This window comes from Pieris brassicae, chromosome Z (assembly GCF_905147105.1).
Source record: "Pieris brassicae chromosome Z, ilPieBrab1.1, whole genome shotgun sequence".
NCBI lineage: Eukaryota > Metazoa > Arthropoda > Insecta > Lepidoptera > Pieridae > Pieris > Pieris brassicae.
In genome coordinates this window covers 12,327,970-12,344,087 of record NC_059680.1, presented here as the reverse complement: position 1 = coordinate 12,344,087, position 16,118 = coordinate 12,327,970, and the positions used below count along the sequence as shown (strand labels likewise).

The window sequence follows — 16,118 nt, the reverse complement described above, 5'->3', positions numbered from 1 at the left end:
ACACCACTGTCCGACTCTATAATAAAAAACGTATATCGTTTGCTAAATAAATTTTTATTCATAAATAATTCATATAAAAAAAAATATTTTCTATCTTGAACTCAGGTTTGTATACAACATAAAAATTCCAACACAATCCTGTAACATTCAATGGGAAATAGAAATACGAACATCCACAAATATCTAAATAAATATAAACTTTTTCATCAATCCACAAACTTATCTGTACCCGTGGCTAAATTTGAATTCGTCACGGGCTTATATTACCATAAACATAGATGTTAAGTATGTACCACAATGTTTCTGGCAACGCTTCAAGAAGATTGCCCAAGTCTTCTGCTCCAAGTTTACTTATAGCTACGACTATAATAATTATGTATCAATGGCAGTACATCTTAAGGGGTTTAGTCTTAATAAGTATTTTTGCTCTCGCTCAACATATTTTACGCCGGCTACTAAGGGTCATAAAGGTGTAGGGAAGTAACGACTATGGAGTCGCCCATCGGTGAAATAATTGTGTGTACTCAGTCTGGGTAGCGCGTCTCAGCCAATAAATACAGCCTGGGTTGGGTTTTAGGAACTACCTATTGCCTGCCATTTGTATCAGGCAACCCGACAAACCTTTCGTCTTTTAAAACTTAATTATCCTAATTAAAAAGGTCTTTAAAGTATTAGAACGTGGAATTGATTAAAAAAATATAATAATTTCCCTAGAATAAATAGTGTAGCTGTAAACGTTTACGCAAAATAAAATAAAACCTAAGTCATGGCCCTGTATAATCTATAATCAACAATGGGCAATCTCCTTATAAATCCTTATTAAATGTACAATGATTAGAACTTGCAATATATTTAATAAAACAGTACTGTACATTATTATTGGAAAACAGGAATCCTTAGTCCATATCACAACATTGGTTTCTGAATCATTCGTGCATAAAATATAAACAATTTTACAGGTAGATTTATGGGGGTGAGCGGAAATAAATCATTTATTATTTAGACTTTTTACAAAGAGAAAAGCAAAAATAAATATTTATTTTTTAAAATTCTGCAATGAAATCTACCTGTAATAACGGTAATAATCTTCAACAGTAGTATTCATTTGCAGCTAACTATAAAAATATTGCAAAGTGTCTTTCAAACGAATATGGAAAGATATGTACACAGCGTGACATGTCGGATGTACTTGAATATCAAGGCACACATTGCTTCTTATTTACACACACTATATACACATTTACACAAACATCAATCGCCATCATTCGAAGCAATTTTGCAAACCTTTTCCTCTTGTTTATTCGTTAGATACGCGTCAGTAGGTTCTTCACAGTTCTTCTGGTCGTCGCTCGATAGGGTGAGTTCGAATTGAGCGACCAGCTGACTTAAGACTTTCTTCAAATGGTCAAATGACTCTTTGTCTTGAACTGGTTCTAAATCTTTATCCTCACACGTGTTCTCAAATTCTTGCTTCATAGATTTAAATTCGCCGATCACTATAAATTGTTCTGGGTCATTGTTCAACGCTTCGATCAAAGCAGTTCCTTCTTTACTGAAAAGGAATACAGCTGGTATCCGTATGTCGTTTCTTCCGTCTCCGGACATCGCGAATAGTGCTGTGCTCTCGTGTGACGAATCTTTAACGTTGTCCAGAATAATAACAAGTTGAGCATTTGCTTCTTGGATGTTTCTGACTTTTTGGGCGAACGTGCATTGTCCACGTGTTGCGATAGCTATTTTTCCTGCTATTTCGTGACTGTTTTCTATTTGTGAGCAGGCGTCGTTTGGTATAACATACACGGCAGTGCTCATATAGCGTTCGTTTCCCGTAATCTCTTTTCCGAAGAGGCCAGGGCCGGCCGGGTAAATCTTCTCGTTAAATTTCACACCGGCAGCGATTACGCCATTTTCCATTTCACTTAAGGAGTTCCATTTTGACATCTCACGCATAAACGTCAGTCCCTCGGCGGCGTCTTTAGCTGATTTCGCCTAGAATTAAAGAAAAACGTTAGTGTTATAGTTTTTTTTTGTAAGATATTAAAAACCATATCAAATTGTTATTTTTAAATCTATTGAGTATTTGCTTTAAACATTCGTAATATTAAAAACCCGCGAACATGCTTCTCAAGGCAAGATAACGGTATACCATCTTTAAGCTGGACTATAGACTGGATAGTTGAGGATACTGGAGAGTCCTGAACTGACGCCGGAAGCAATTAATAAATAATGTAGTGTAATGTAAGTACATAGCCTTTGAGGCTGGAAGCTCATACACGCAGTGCTCGCCTATTATTCAAATGATTAAATTGTGGGGCATTGGGGCATATGCTATTTGCTGACCTTAAAGGTAATCATGATTGAACGGGAGCGTAAGGCGGCCAGAAGTTATATGTTTAACGGGTAAACAATAATAATAAGGGTTACTGCTAAACAATCTACGGGTTAGCTGTATTGCTGGTAATCGCTAAGTGCCGTATGCGATCAATATAACGCCTATAGGATACTGTCGTAATTGCCGCGATCCGTCGGCAAAGAGCGGCACTACTTTTACACGGATTGCAAGGCAGTAGGAACAGTAATCACAGTACAAAAGATGACTGTAGTTAGTCGCAATAGTTTGACAGTTTATTAATTAATTACATTTTTATTTATTGTTTTTAAGACCATGCTTGTAAAGACATTTTACGTTTCAGAAATACACACATTATATTTTAATGGTCTTAGTCGAAATTAGACAGGCATTACGTCACCTCGATACTGACCGTAAAAAATCAATATAATTATTGATGTTATAAATAGATTTCTCTCAATAACACTTGTAGTTTAAAATGGAATCAAAAAGTAATAAACTATCAAGTGAAAGCTTTTCTTACTTACAAGCTTTCCTTTCAAACGACAGATTCCATTGGTTCAAAATCTAGATTGAGATTAACACAAATGTTCATGACAATAATATAAAACTTTATAATTCTAGGCTCGAATTCCATTTCAATCAAACCTAAATCCAGTTTCTACATTTTCTTCGAATGACATAATTGACAGCGCTCAAATGGAGACCTGCTCATGGAGATACGTTAGAACGTAGGGCCCACGCCCTACAAGGAAAGCGGACTCTCGAAAACTTAATAAAATTATTTTGAAATTGAATTTTAGTTTCTCATTTTAGGTTTTGTAAATTTATTTAACGTGCCTTTTTAACAATTTCCTCTTGACTTCTTCCTAAAACCTATCATTTAACTTATATAAGTGAACAATTCGATTTTTTAATAGGTGGCATAAACCATGGTGACCCATCATTTATGAAAAAAAAAAACGTTGGGACACACTGCGTTAGAATATGGACCCTAGAATCAGTCCACTAATTACACGTTATTAACATACTCACCGTATTAGTAGTGTAAAGCAATTGTACCCTTCCGTCGGGCAGCGTTAAGACAGATATTCCCATATCAGACAAAGCGTGAATTTGCCTCGGGTCATTCAACGGCAGAAGCCTCGCGGGTGGCCGGGCCGCGGACGAGCCTAACATTTGTCGCATCGGACGTCGGACCTTCTCGGAATCCAGGCTCGCTGTGTTCGGGCATGTTCTGAAAGAATATTACATCATGCGTGAGAAATTCATGTGTATGTAAAAAAAATATTCTAATAAAAACTAACCAAAGTACTCTGTCTCTTTTGATGACAGCGTAAACGCAATTGATAGAAAGAAACGAAAGAGTGCCATGGGATCCATGTTTTTTTTTTTATAAATTGCTTTGGGTTCGGAAAGTGGGTTCTATCAGGATGCTATAACTTACTAGTTAACCTTACTAGGTTATAATACCATTTAAATAGTACAGTCAAAACCGTTTACGACGACATCGTTTATACGTTATATTGACCAAAATCAAAATTCTATGTATTAGGTACTTAAAGACTACAGGTTTTATGACCAAATATGAATAGTCCCTTCGATATCGTTATAATAGATTTCAACTGTATTGTCTAAATAAGGCTAAATTAGGCGCGTATATCAACCCTCAGGTCGTACGTTCGAATTTAGACTATACATCTTTTTTAATATGTGTCATAAAGTTTTTTTCTTTCTTTTCCATTATTATATGGTACGGCTATCATTTTTTTTGTACCAAAGATGAATTGAGTTGTCAATAAAAGCTATTTTTATTTATTTATTTATTGATATTAAAATAATTTCCCTTTATAACTCATTATCAAATACTTTTTGAATATTTTGCCATAAAACATATTTTATATATTGAATATATAATGTGTGGAAATAATAACGAATGAAACTGTTCAGATTAAAAAAAAAGTCCAGAACGATACCAACGATTAAAACAAAAAATTTGATTTACAAAATATTAGCAATCAGTCCTAGAATGCATCATGACCAGACATGTCAAGAAATAGCTTTATCCACATTTCAACTTACTTTCTATACTTATCATCATCTTCATCGTCCACCCGTATATTCAAAGTGGAGTTCTTTCCATCCGTCGCGAGCCAAAGAGGAAGAAAGTGTGCCTCAGTTGTTAAAACGTAATCCTCCAGCTTTATCGGCAGATCTTTGTCTTCCCCAAATAGCATAAATAAATATTTAAATGTCTCAGCCAGGACGAAGGAATCCATTCTATCCTCATGCAGTCTAGTCCTGACATCATTGACAGCTGCGTAACCGCATGGCACTCTGGTGTACTGCTGAAGCGCTTTTAAAACTGTTTTGCCAACTTGGAGATAGTGGTCGTCATCTGTCGCACGATGGAGGAAATATGTGGATTCTAAAAATTCTGGCCGCAAGGGGTGTTGGCCCCAGTGAACCTGGAAAATTATTCAGCCATATCAATGTCATGTTGGCAGTACACAAAATCCCGTATATTATTTTACACAGATAATATTTTTGTGCTTTAAAAAGTTGGAGCCCTCAAACAATACTCACAGAATTATGTTTTTAGAAAGGAATTGGACAGTTCTTAACTGGAATTTATCATCTTAGCAAATAAATTACCTGAAAATCGCTGGTAAACGCCTCTGGTATGAATGTATGTCGTTGCATCACTTGGTACAACATCTCATGGGTTTCGACAGCTGGTTTCACATCACCAAGGAGTACTTGAAGACCAGGCCAGAAAGCCAGCAGAGCATCCATGAAATTTCGCGATTGGAGATGTGGTCTGAAAGTTTATTATATAAACAACTATTCTGACGAATGCTTTCTTGTCAATCTGGTCTACGCTCTTAATTGGAGATTTTTTTTAAATTCTGACTACATTATGATTTTATCATTACCGGCTAAGATTTTTCTTCTTAACAAGTTAAATAAAAGTTAATAGGTTTAGTTAGTTAAGACAGATTCGATAGATTACTGTTGACTAACTTATGAAATCCCTATTTTTTCGGGACTCATGAGTGTGTCTGGTTCATTATTTTTAGGCAAGTTCTTGATACTTTCATTGTTTAAGACTAAGAAAAAGTTCTTTCCTTCAAGCAATTGTTAGTTACACATAGAAAAATTAAATGGTACACAAGAAGGCATACTTATATTTCGTTAATTTTACTTAGTAATTATGGCTTACAACAAATAGCATCCCAAGTTTCTTTTTGAATTCGTTTAAGTTGACGAGTGCGATTACCAAGAATTTGTTGCATTGAACCGAAAAGAACCACCCATTCGCCCAGTTTAACTTGCAGTTCCTGGACAAGTTATCGCACACATCGAGGGGCACAGTTTAGCCCGTATAATATAATCATTAATATATATCAGCCTCCGGTTCTGTGACCATTTATAAAACCTTTTAGAAAAAATAAAAGGCGAGTAGGTGATCCAGCTTCTGTGTCTGAAACACGCCATCGACCTTTTAGCTCTAAGGCTGCTGGTTTCCTTACAATAACTCCCTCTATAAAAGTATATTGTTACGGGGTTCGAACCGACTACCTCATAGAAGAAACTGGCTAAAGTAAAGGCACCATTACTGATTATTATACTCTATACGATGCTCACCTATGCATATGTACCGCCAGCATAATAGGACCCCTGCTTATATACTTCATGACCGCATTGTAGTGTCTTATAAATCTTGCCAGATACTTTTCATCACCTAATAAAATGTAGGCCTTTAGACAATATTCGTAGTAGGAATCAATTCCTGCGCCGACACCGGAGTCTTTCCTCACCCAATCGCCTGAGTGGATATTTATCACTGTCCCCATGAGATCCGATGTTCTGAAAAATTAATTTACACAATGAAACCAGTATATAGGTAGTAACAGGTACATTGTCTTGAAGTTTAAAAGTTGAAGTTTATTTTCCCTTGACATAATGGCGAAAAGACTGACGAAGAATATTTCTAATAATGAGACGAGTTGAGCCTCCACCGTCCCTGACGCTTTTTTTGGAGTTTGTGACGTGTTTTCCAATTCTATTGCAAAAAATCCAATTGAGATCTGAAGCTGCTCAATATTATGGTAATTTCAGATATCATCTGTGCCTGTGTTCCGCATACGCCTGGTTTCATTAAGATCTGCATCATTTGTTGTCTATATCTTTTTCGTGATACCTTTACGAAATACCTAAACAGCATTGAACATCCGCAAATATCTCCTTATATATATATACCTATGTCTTATCTTCCACAACCCGTCCATAGCTTTATGGGCCTTTTGCTCAAATATAGGGTTGCCTGTTAGACGGGATAGTGCTGCCATCTCTAATATCATAGTTCCTGCACAAGCTGTACATGTTTCACGCGATTCTGTCATCCATCGGACACCGTGGCGAAGATTAACCTTGAAAATTAACACATATTCTCTTATATGAAACAAAAATTCAAAATTCTTTATTTGTTTAGCTATATGTAACATATAATTCAGATTGAGGCCTCCCTAGTAAGTCAGAGACCTTTGTTTGAAACACCATGTTTTAAGCCGACAGTTATTTTTTTCTTTAAAAATATGTTTACTCTGTTGTAAGATGAGATAGTATAACAACTTGACAAAAGAGCCGAAAGCGTAGTTAAAAGGGTGAATTTGGAATGATATATAGTTTTTATTAACAATGGAGTTTGATTTTTAAGTGAAATAAAATGAATACATCATGTATTTAGGATACAATTTGTCTATCAATATTGTTGATTTCATTACTAACTATTTTATTATAATTTAATATATTGGTGACGACATCATCAATCATTGATCATGTGATAATATTTATGTACCAATATAGAAGTTAATTGAATTTTTGATTCACGAAGATTGTTGTTAATGTAAAAGGCAAAATGTGTTAATCATAATTTAAATTCAATTATTGACATTCTTGCTAAATATCACTAACTATAAATTGTCAGTGAAATTTAAAAGATATAAAAAATACTAACTCTTCCATGAGGTATTCCAGTGGAAGTATTAAACGCTGGTAAAAGTCGTTTACCCAAATCTTCAGCTTTAGCCAATAATTCACCATTGTACCATTGTAAAACTGGAACATCAGTCTTCAGAGCCATGGCCAGGACGTGGGCAGACAACAGGCCTCTGAAACATATTAAACAAAATAAAATTGCAAAGTACAATACATTTACATAGTATCATGTACATAATAATCAATAGTAAATGTATGTAATAATGTGAAATAATAAAGCAGAAAAGAAAACTAAACTATCTACCACATTAAGTAGAAGGAAATTACTGAGAAGAAATTAAAATAGGTTATCTGTTGCTGTTATGGTTGCTCTATATTTTTATTACTCCATTGTATCATCTCCTCTAACAAAAACCACCTACCATACAACTGATATTATAACATAAATGTAACTCACCCAATCATCCTGATGTTAGTCTCAAAAACCGACACAATAATATCATGATCAAACATTACATCACGTATGACCAGCTTTATGGCCCGACTGAATTCTGAGAAATCTCCCATGACAGCTAATGTATCCAAGCTGTCTACTAAAGTGAGTGAGAAACTGAAAAAGATAAAAGAGAAAAGATTTTAAGAAGGGAAGGCAAAATTCTGGAAAATAACTGCTATAATCTATTTCTAATTGAATATTGTTAATATAATAATCCAACATATAACACAATAAATTATTTAAAAACACACATGATAGTACACAATTAAGGAAAATAAAAAGGCAATAGATAAAAACAATCGCCACAGCAGTAAAAATGGTGCATATCCAACACAATTCGCGTCAAGTTTTTTTAGTACTATCGCTCAATCAATGTGTATGTTAAGCAGTTTTAATAGGTTGCCTTATTAATCAGCCTTTCATAATCAACAAAATCTCCACAGTGTCCACAAACATTAGATAAAATACTGTAGTGATAATCTGAAACAGACTACTTTCTCTATAATTCATGTATTCATTTATTACTACAAAAAATGTATTTTCTCTAAATATTTCAAGAAAAATAATTAATTATAATAAAACCAAGAAGAAACAACAATACAGTGGATTCATATTTGGCTTTGATAACCACTATATCAAAATCGGTAATTAATATCCAAGCAATTAAGAATATACTTATTTGCGAATTACATGCACAGAAATAGTTAAAATCGCTAGCTATTGTAATAAGTAAATTAGCAATAAACAAAAATCAATAAAGTATTTTTAAAGTAATACTAGGTTTAATCGCAAAAGCTAATTAACTATACACATATGGATTAAATTTATATATAACTAAAAACATTTTCTGTCTTCTATTGGATATTTATACCTTATATTGAATATATATTTACTAACTGATAACTCAGTCACTGATAGTGTGTAAACATTGTGTTTGAATGTTAGCCTAAAGCAGTGGTCAATATATGAATCCTAAATTCAAGGTAATAATTACTGTAATTATTAAATTAATAATTGATATCTTTTAGTATAATCTTATGCTACATCAGTCAAAACAATGGTGATATTCAAAACAACTAACTAGTACTTACTTGCCCAAAACATCATCCATATCCCCTCGACTGGGGGTAACACCCCTCCATCTTCCCTTACAGCTAAGGGGCATTAACTCATCAGCAGGATATGCATTATCTATGTATGCATTGTATGCATGGTAAAACATAAGTCTTGATTCTTCCCTGGAAAATAATGATGCTACTACAATATATGTTATGAAAAAAGAAGCACAACATTAAAAAAATATATGTAAAAGGCTCAGCATTTTAAGTAGCCAGTACCCAAAATTGAAAGCCATGGGAACCATGGAACCAACATGGGAGCCATATTAATGCAATACTGTTCATTATTTATGAAGGTAGTTGGTAGTCTGTACGTTAGTTTTCAGTTTCTAGTATGCATTGCTCCCAAGCTCATTAAAGTGTTTGATAATTATGAAATGGACTCTTATTAAACATAGTAGTAAAGATCTTTCCTCTTATCTTTGTAAATACATTACTCATTTGATTAGGAAACATGTTGTATTTCAGGGTTGTGTGATGAATGCAGTTTTTTTACATTATTTTAGTACATTAATTATATTTAAAAACCTAACATTCATATTTAAAATATTAAAGTATTGCAAAAGAAACTTTGAATGTAACCATGATTAATTATATAGTCCTTGATTAAGAAAAGTTATACATATATGATGAATAGTTTTATGAATTACCTACCTACAATAATTTGTTATCATTTAACATTATTTTATATTTTTATGTATTGTTAGGAATCTATACAATTTTTTTTTAAACTCTAAAACTAAACATAACTAAATAGAAATCAGGGACTGATTGTCAAAATGAATTTAATTCACTGAAATTGTATTTTTACTAGTGAACTATAATAGTAGTGATATAACTTTAATCATAGCATACACTTAATTATATTCATTAGAATAACAAAAACATCAAGGATTCCTACAAGAGGTCTCACCTTAAGCTTCTTCTTTCAGCCTTCGTCATTTTCTGCACAGTTTCCTCTTCGGTTTTCACACATATTATTGCAAATATTAAATAAATTAGAACAATACGATAACAAGTCATTATCACCATATCACAATGTAGGTAAAAATCATAAAACGGGTATAATTTATATGTATTTTAGCTTAAGGATATAAAATATAAGAAAAGTGGTCTTAATAACTTAAATGAAAATAATCTTTACATGGCAAATTAAAAAGTGTTACACAGTCCTATAAAATGCAGAAACAAACATTTTTGCGGATAGCCAATAACCAATAACTATAGTTTCATTTACCAACCTGCCACCTGGCGATTGGCTATTGGCATTTGACGTCAGTTGAAGAACTTCAACTTTACAGTAATGTGTCAAAATATCTTGGCATTATTACCAAAATTATTTTATTTCCTTTTTCTAAATTACTACCTCCTAAACCTCACTAAAACTAATTCATAATCTATTTAAAGTTATAGATCTTAAGAAGTAAATATTTTGAATTTCATAATATTATAAATAATAATATGAGTTACATCGTGAAAAAATCTTACTGGACCTTCACTATCCTGTGTCAAAACGAGATGTCGCTTTGGCAATATAAAACAATATAATGTATTTCACTGAATAACTAATTATAAGAACTTTAAAAAAAAATTACCTTCAGAACGCGATTGGAACGCTGAGATTGCATATTTATTTACCTAGATTCATCGTATTATGTTGTACACTCAGGTCAGGAAGGTCGATTCACACGTTTGTCGCTAGGTGGCGGTAATGTGAACGTTCCCAGTGCGCAATCACAGGACATAGGTAGGTACCGAGCTTCCGCCTACACAGTCACATAAGTTTAGTTATACCGGTTGAAACGGGAGTGTAGAGTCCCTTAATCTGTAAGCGTGACCAACGTGCTTGCTTAGTGTGCGATATGATATTTATAATGTATAGTAGAATTTTCTAACTGGTAAGTCGTGTGACTCTTGCATAAATATAATAAATTAGTGTTGTGTATGTTGAAGTGAAACCATCCGTTTATCTTTGCCGGTGAGTGTTTCTGTGTTTAAGCATGTTTAATTGTTGATAATTTCATTCATATCACTGGTATTCTACTGTTTAACGACGAGTTATTAAATCATTCATTTCCATGTAAAGTTTATCGAACTCTTTGTGTAGATTTTTCTGTTCTATTTGAAAGAACTACAGGCATAGAGTACTATCGTGGAGTGTTTCCTGTAGTGAGTAGTGTAGTAGTGTTCATGTCCTATAGGTGTACCAATTACGATATTTTTCCGAAATTTCTGATTTAGACCCCAATCGATCCCGATCGACCTATCGATCGATCGAGTAGCATACAGATGGAGACCATGATTTATAAAATATTAATTATGTTGAAATAAATTTATTAACACCTACGAAATGCCACCCGTACTTCAATCGTTTTTTTTTTATTTGACTAAAACGATAAATAATTTTCCGTTTTAAAACAAGACTATTCCTGCTTTGAGTCAATTCCATATATTGTATTAACGACAAAAAGATACCGTGGCTAATTCAAGTCAATTACTGATCGAATATAGCTATCAGTACTGCCTATATAATTTAGAATAGTTATTTCACGGTAAAAGTAACCGTGAAATGTGTACATTAAGTGATTGAAACCAGATCCTGATAACATCACAATTCGTTTGACAATAAACGAACTGATTTAAGCCATAATCCCTTTTAGTGATCAATTGCCAATGCTTGCGACCACTCGGAGCTATATCTAAAGCTAGGATAGCAGGTTTATATTCAAATAATCGTTTAAACTCAAGCTACTACTCGGTTAATCGAGAAGTAACTAACTAGTAGAATACTCTTTTGTGAATTGGCTTCCAATTGTGTTTGTTTGACGATTGTCCTGTCAAGAAGGTGATGTGGTGGTCAATATTTCTAAAACATGCCGATTTACCTTTCCCAAGGCAGGAAGCCTCCACGGATTTTTCTTTTAATATATTTTTATATGTTTGTTAAATAATAAAAAATGTACTTGGTTCTACAATAACTTATATATTGAAAAATTCGACTAAACTCAACTGACTCGAAAAAAATTGTTGCATTGCATTTTATTTGTAAGATAATTTGGGGCCAGGAGGCCTGTAGACCTTTCTCGAAAGACTTAATAGCACATAGAAAAGTGAGGTCCGTCGTTTGAATGCCTGGTCATCACGGCTCACCAATTGGCACATAATAACAAATTTTAACTTGGAATTCAATTTGTTAGCATTTGGTGGTGGGTGTACCCAATCGGCGTGAGTGCGCTAATAAAATAGTTGCAGCATTGCGCTCACTGCCCCCGTCTAAGGTAAGGCTGTGCGCACAGGCACTCGAAAAGTTTAAAAGAAATTAATCTCAAATCACACACTGTTTGACTGTATGATAATTATTTCATTTTTTATGTATAAATCTATACGTAATAATTTAGTTATCTGCTGCATTGTTTTTTATAACACCATGCTCTTTTTGTGTGTAGTTTGTTTATTCTAGGTACATGGTCTTCAGATATAACTACCAAATCAATGTATACAAAATATTATAAAAACTATTTTATAAAAGTAACCTTTTGAAAAGGGCAACTAGTCGGCTTTTTTTAAATATTTTTAACTTGTAATTTTGACTTTCAATTGTGCCTTTTCGATAAGCATAATAGACAGAATAACAGAAATAAATCATTTGACTTTGAATTTATTCAAGTAAGGCTAAAAATCGCGAAAGGTTTCTCCTGCAGATATTTTTATCTGTAATGCCGGTCTTAACACGAGAATTTATGCAAAACGTAGTTTTGGAATAAACAATATTTAACTAAATTCGCGATATTTAACAAGTCAAGGCCTTTGAAGGCGATAAGTTTATCGAATTTTGACAACGGATGTTCTGATTCCGAGGGATGTATTTAAAATAATTTGCTAATTAAATTAATAAGATATATATCGCATGGCCGTATATAATATGTATACAACGTGTGTGGTTTGCTAATCAAGTGGGTAATAAAAACGGTATCTAAGACAGTTGAAGCCTTATTGAAATGGCGTAATACAAAATAATACGCAAATCCAAAAAAATACTTCCATATTACAACCATGTGGCGAAGATATATATGTATGTAATATATTTACTAGTGTGCCTCACACATCAACTAACGGTGTAGGACAAATGCTTATTAATCCCAGTGGTGTTGCGTGACCTTAATAATTTTTTTGATTTATAAATAGTAGATATAGTATACACAAAATTAGCGAGAGAAACACATTGAAGTTTGAACTAGGTGAGTAGCCGAAAACTGCCTAATACGAACTCTGTAAACAACAAAAAAAACTAATATAAACGCGAAATTGTATATGTATATACTCGTAATACAACTCAACGTTTCAAGTGATATGCGTCAAAAATGTTTTATTAAATGTCTACTTTCTTAAATAATAACACTTGGAAGATCGTTAAAAAAATTATTTGCATAGAAAGTGGTTCAGATTTAATAATTATAAAAATCCGCACAATCAGTCATATAAAAATAGGCGTGCATATGTCGTATTAATTATTATAATTTCATATAATAAGAACATTATTATAATGTCAATAATAAGTTAAGTTATTTATGATTGGTGTCAAACTTATGGTCTAAATACTCTGCTCTATAAAGGCACTTTGCCTTTAAACATTTAATCACGGTCCCCTTGAAAGCATTACAACTAATAAAACCTTCTTTTAATAAAACTAATTTACGTATCTAAAAAGTATTTACAATATAATGTAATAATTACAGATGGACTATCGGCATTTTGTCGACGAAACTGGCGTATGGCTTTCAAAATTCAATTCTCTAGCGCCAATATGAACGTATCTCAACATCCGAAATCGCTTGACGCGAGGCTCCGGTCATTCACCCCATATCCTTACACTGTTGCACTATTCCTGGCTTTTATCAATATTGATTGACTTATCTCCATAGATATGTACCATGGTGTTTTAATATGAGAACACTTTAGAACGTTTTCTATACAGCCGTGAAATCTGTTAAAGAAGTTGATGAATAAGGGGTACAAGATACTCGAGTGGGTAAAGTGTTTGAAAATTAAAGCCCGTTTACTTGAATAATGGCCATGGATTTAAGTCTGCATACATGTAATGGGATATAAAAATGTTTAGTTTTTTTTTGTATCAAATGATTTGTTACAATTAAATTTGAACTGCGGTGTAGCCCTTCAGGTACCACGGTTAAACCCATAAGTGATTTTCTGTACTTTTACAGTTTTAAAATTTTACAGCGCAAAATTTAATTTCTAAATCCTGTAAGTGTGAAGGTTTTCAAACACGATAATTTTTTGTATTTCAGTTTTTCTTTATGTTTTGAAAATTTACTTACTGTGTTTCGTTAACAATTACTAATTTCTTCCTCAACCCTTCGTTCTTAACTGAACAATTAATTGTTTTTAATATTAAAATAAATGGGGGTTATAAAATTCGAAAGACTAAGTTGGGGCATGGCCCAAAAAGTTGGGAATCACTGCACTACAGTATCGAAAATATAATAATAAATGTGTAAGCTTTTTCTATTACTAGAGATGCGAAACCAAAGAGGCATGTTGCTATTGAGATCCAACTATGTAAAAAATAGTAGTAGAATGCTACTAAAAATCATTTTTTATATAGCGAGGTGGTATGCGCTAATAAACAATTTGTAAACAGGAAGTTAAAGGGCCACTAAAAGTTTTAAGTGCGCCAAACTGCATCGATGAGCTTTAAGTTGACCTATTACGTATATATAGCTTACGTCATGTGTCGATTTAATAAATTATTTTATATTTAATTGAAAAATACTAAATATAAAAAGAATACATAGTACTAATACTATTAGAGATATAATTTCATTTATATGCTATTTACCACACTATTCGAAACAAAATATTGTGACTATTTGCCACCACAATGATAATTTAATTAGAAATAATTTACGTGAGAGCTCAGAGCCAAGGGTTAAGTATGATGTACGTCAAAGTCATTTTGACATACGGGAGTCATAGGTTGCTCTGAATCTTACCCCAAATCTCAAATTGCCCACGCAAATTCAAGTAACCAGTGACGTCACTCATCGGCTTTCAAACGAGGGCTGAGTTAGGGGCGCTCCCCTGCGTGACTCATGCGATGCACCTCTAACCGAAAATAATCTAATTTCGATGGATTTTTACGGTGACCTTTTTGGTATTAAATACAGCCTCCTTGCTTGTCAAGAGTGGTCTTTCGTTTGTTCATATGCCTTTATATGATGGAGAAGATGCAAAATATCATTTATTAACAATTCGGTCAGAATGTATTCACAGTGCTCTATACTTGAGGCGTCGAGGCCCGCCGCTCCACAACTGAGCATTTCTTAAGGGAGTTCGCCGCGCACTACCAATATGTGGAACCATCTGCCAACTGAAATATGTTGGAACCAATTTGATTTAAGGCCCTTCAAAGAAAGAGCGTAAAATATGTTTAAAGAGATTTGATAAAACTTTTCAGTTTCGGTGCAGTTTATTTGGTCAATAGTATGCTTCTATTGCATTTCGAAATATAGATATATATTAAATTACAAAAACGGCAATGTCACTAGCCACTAAATCAGTGAGGCCACTTCACTGTGTTTCCATTAGCGGCTGATCTGTGGACCTTGTGAGATGCGGAAAGGCATAGACGCTCTGGAAATGTGGTGTTGGAGGTTTCGTGGTCCTAGTTTCGTACAAACGTCACGATACTTCAAGAACTCGGCATTGAGCAGCGTCTGTTCACAACAGTACAATCTCGCATCCTTACCTTCAGATCATGTCTGCCGCAGGAGGTTCACTCAAAGAGTGCAGCAGTATGACCTCAAATGCGCATGACATCGGCCCCTCCTAATAATACTACTACAAAGTGATCGCCACCGCTTTGGCAAAAGTGTACCGGATAAGAAGAAAAATATCAAGGTTAAGGCTGGAGGATCGTATTATAGAACAATTAAATCCGCTCAACGGGATTTAAAAAAATATTTATCATATATTATTAACAGTACACATCATTTCACATCAGTACAGTTAATGCCGGAACTCTGTAACGTCCGATAAGGATAGAGATCTCGGCGTTTTTGTATGCATTTTTTTTAATTGGCAAACGGTCAGGAGGCTCATCTGATGTTAAGTGATACCGCCCATGGCCACTCTC

The 16,118-nt window shown here is 33.7% G+C and overlaps 2 protein-coding genes across 3 annotated transcripts in view; one reads left to right on the top strand and one right to left on the bottom strand.

Moving 5' to 3' along the window:
• Positions 1 to 35: 35 nt before the first annotated feature.
• Positions 36 to 10,186, bottom strand: LOC123718692 (ER degradation-enhancing alpha-mannosidase-like protein 3). Its single transcript, XM_045675412.1, has 10 exons — positions 9,879 to 10,186; positions 8,939 to 9,085; positions 7,809 to 7,961; positions 7,371 to 7,524; positions 6,614 to 6,783; positions 5,999 to 6,220; positions 5,006 to 5,171; positions 4,433 to 4,818; positions 3,386 to 3,587; positions 36 to 1,989 (listed from the first exon to the last, which is right to left on the bottom strand). The coding sequence occupies exons 1-10, from the start codon at positions 9,995 to 9,997 to the stop codon at positions 1,252 to 1,254; spliced, it is 2,457 nt and encodes an 818-aa protein (XP_045531368.1). The 5' UTR covers positions 9,998 to 10,186; the 3' UTR covers positions 36 to 1,251.
• Positions 10,187 to 10,742: 556 nt separating this feature from the next.
• The window catches only part of LOC123718691 (abnormal cell migration protein 10), a 59,089-nt gene continuing 53,713 nt past the window's right edge, over positions 10,743 to 16,118 (top strand). For both annotated transcript variants that reach the window (XM_045675409.1, XM_045675407.1), the window contains exon 1: positions 10,743 to 10,943. The gene's annotated coding sequence lies outside the window, so the exon portion shown is untranslated. The remainder of the gene's footprint in view (positions 10,944 to 16,118) is intronic.

Coding starts and splice junctions, on each gene's coding strand:
- LOC123718692 (XM_045675412.1), bottom strand. CDS start 9,997: ATGGTGATAATGACTTGTTATCGTATTGTTCTAATTTATTTAATATTT. Junction 9,086..9,878: donor GCTGAAAGAAGAAGCTTAAG/GTGAGACCTCTT, acceptor ATTATTTTCCAG/GGAAGAATCAAGACTTATGT. Junction 6,784..7,370: donor CTGGAATACCTCATGGAAGA/GTTAGTATTTTT, acceptor TTAATTTTCAAG/GTTAATCTTCGCCACGGTGT.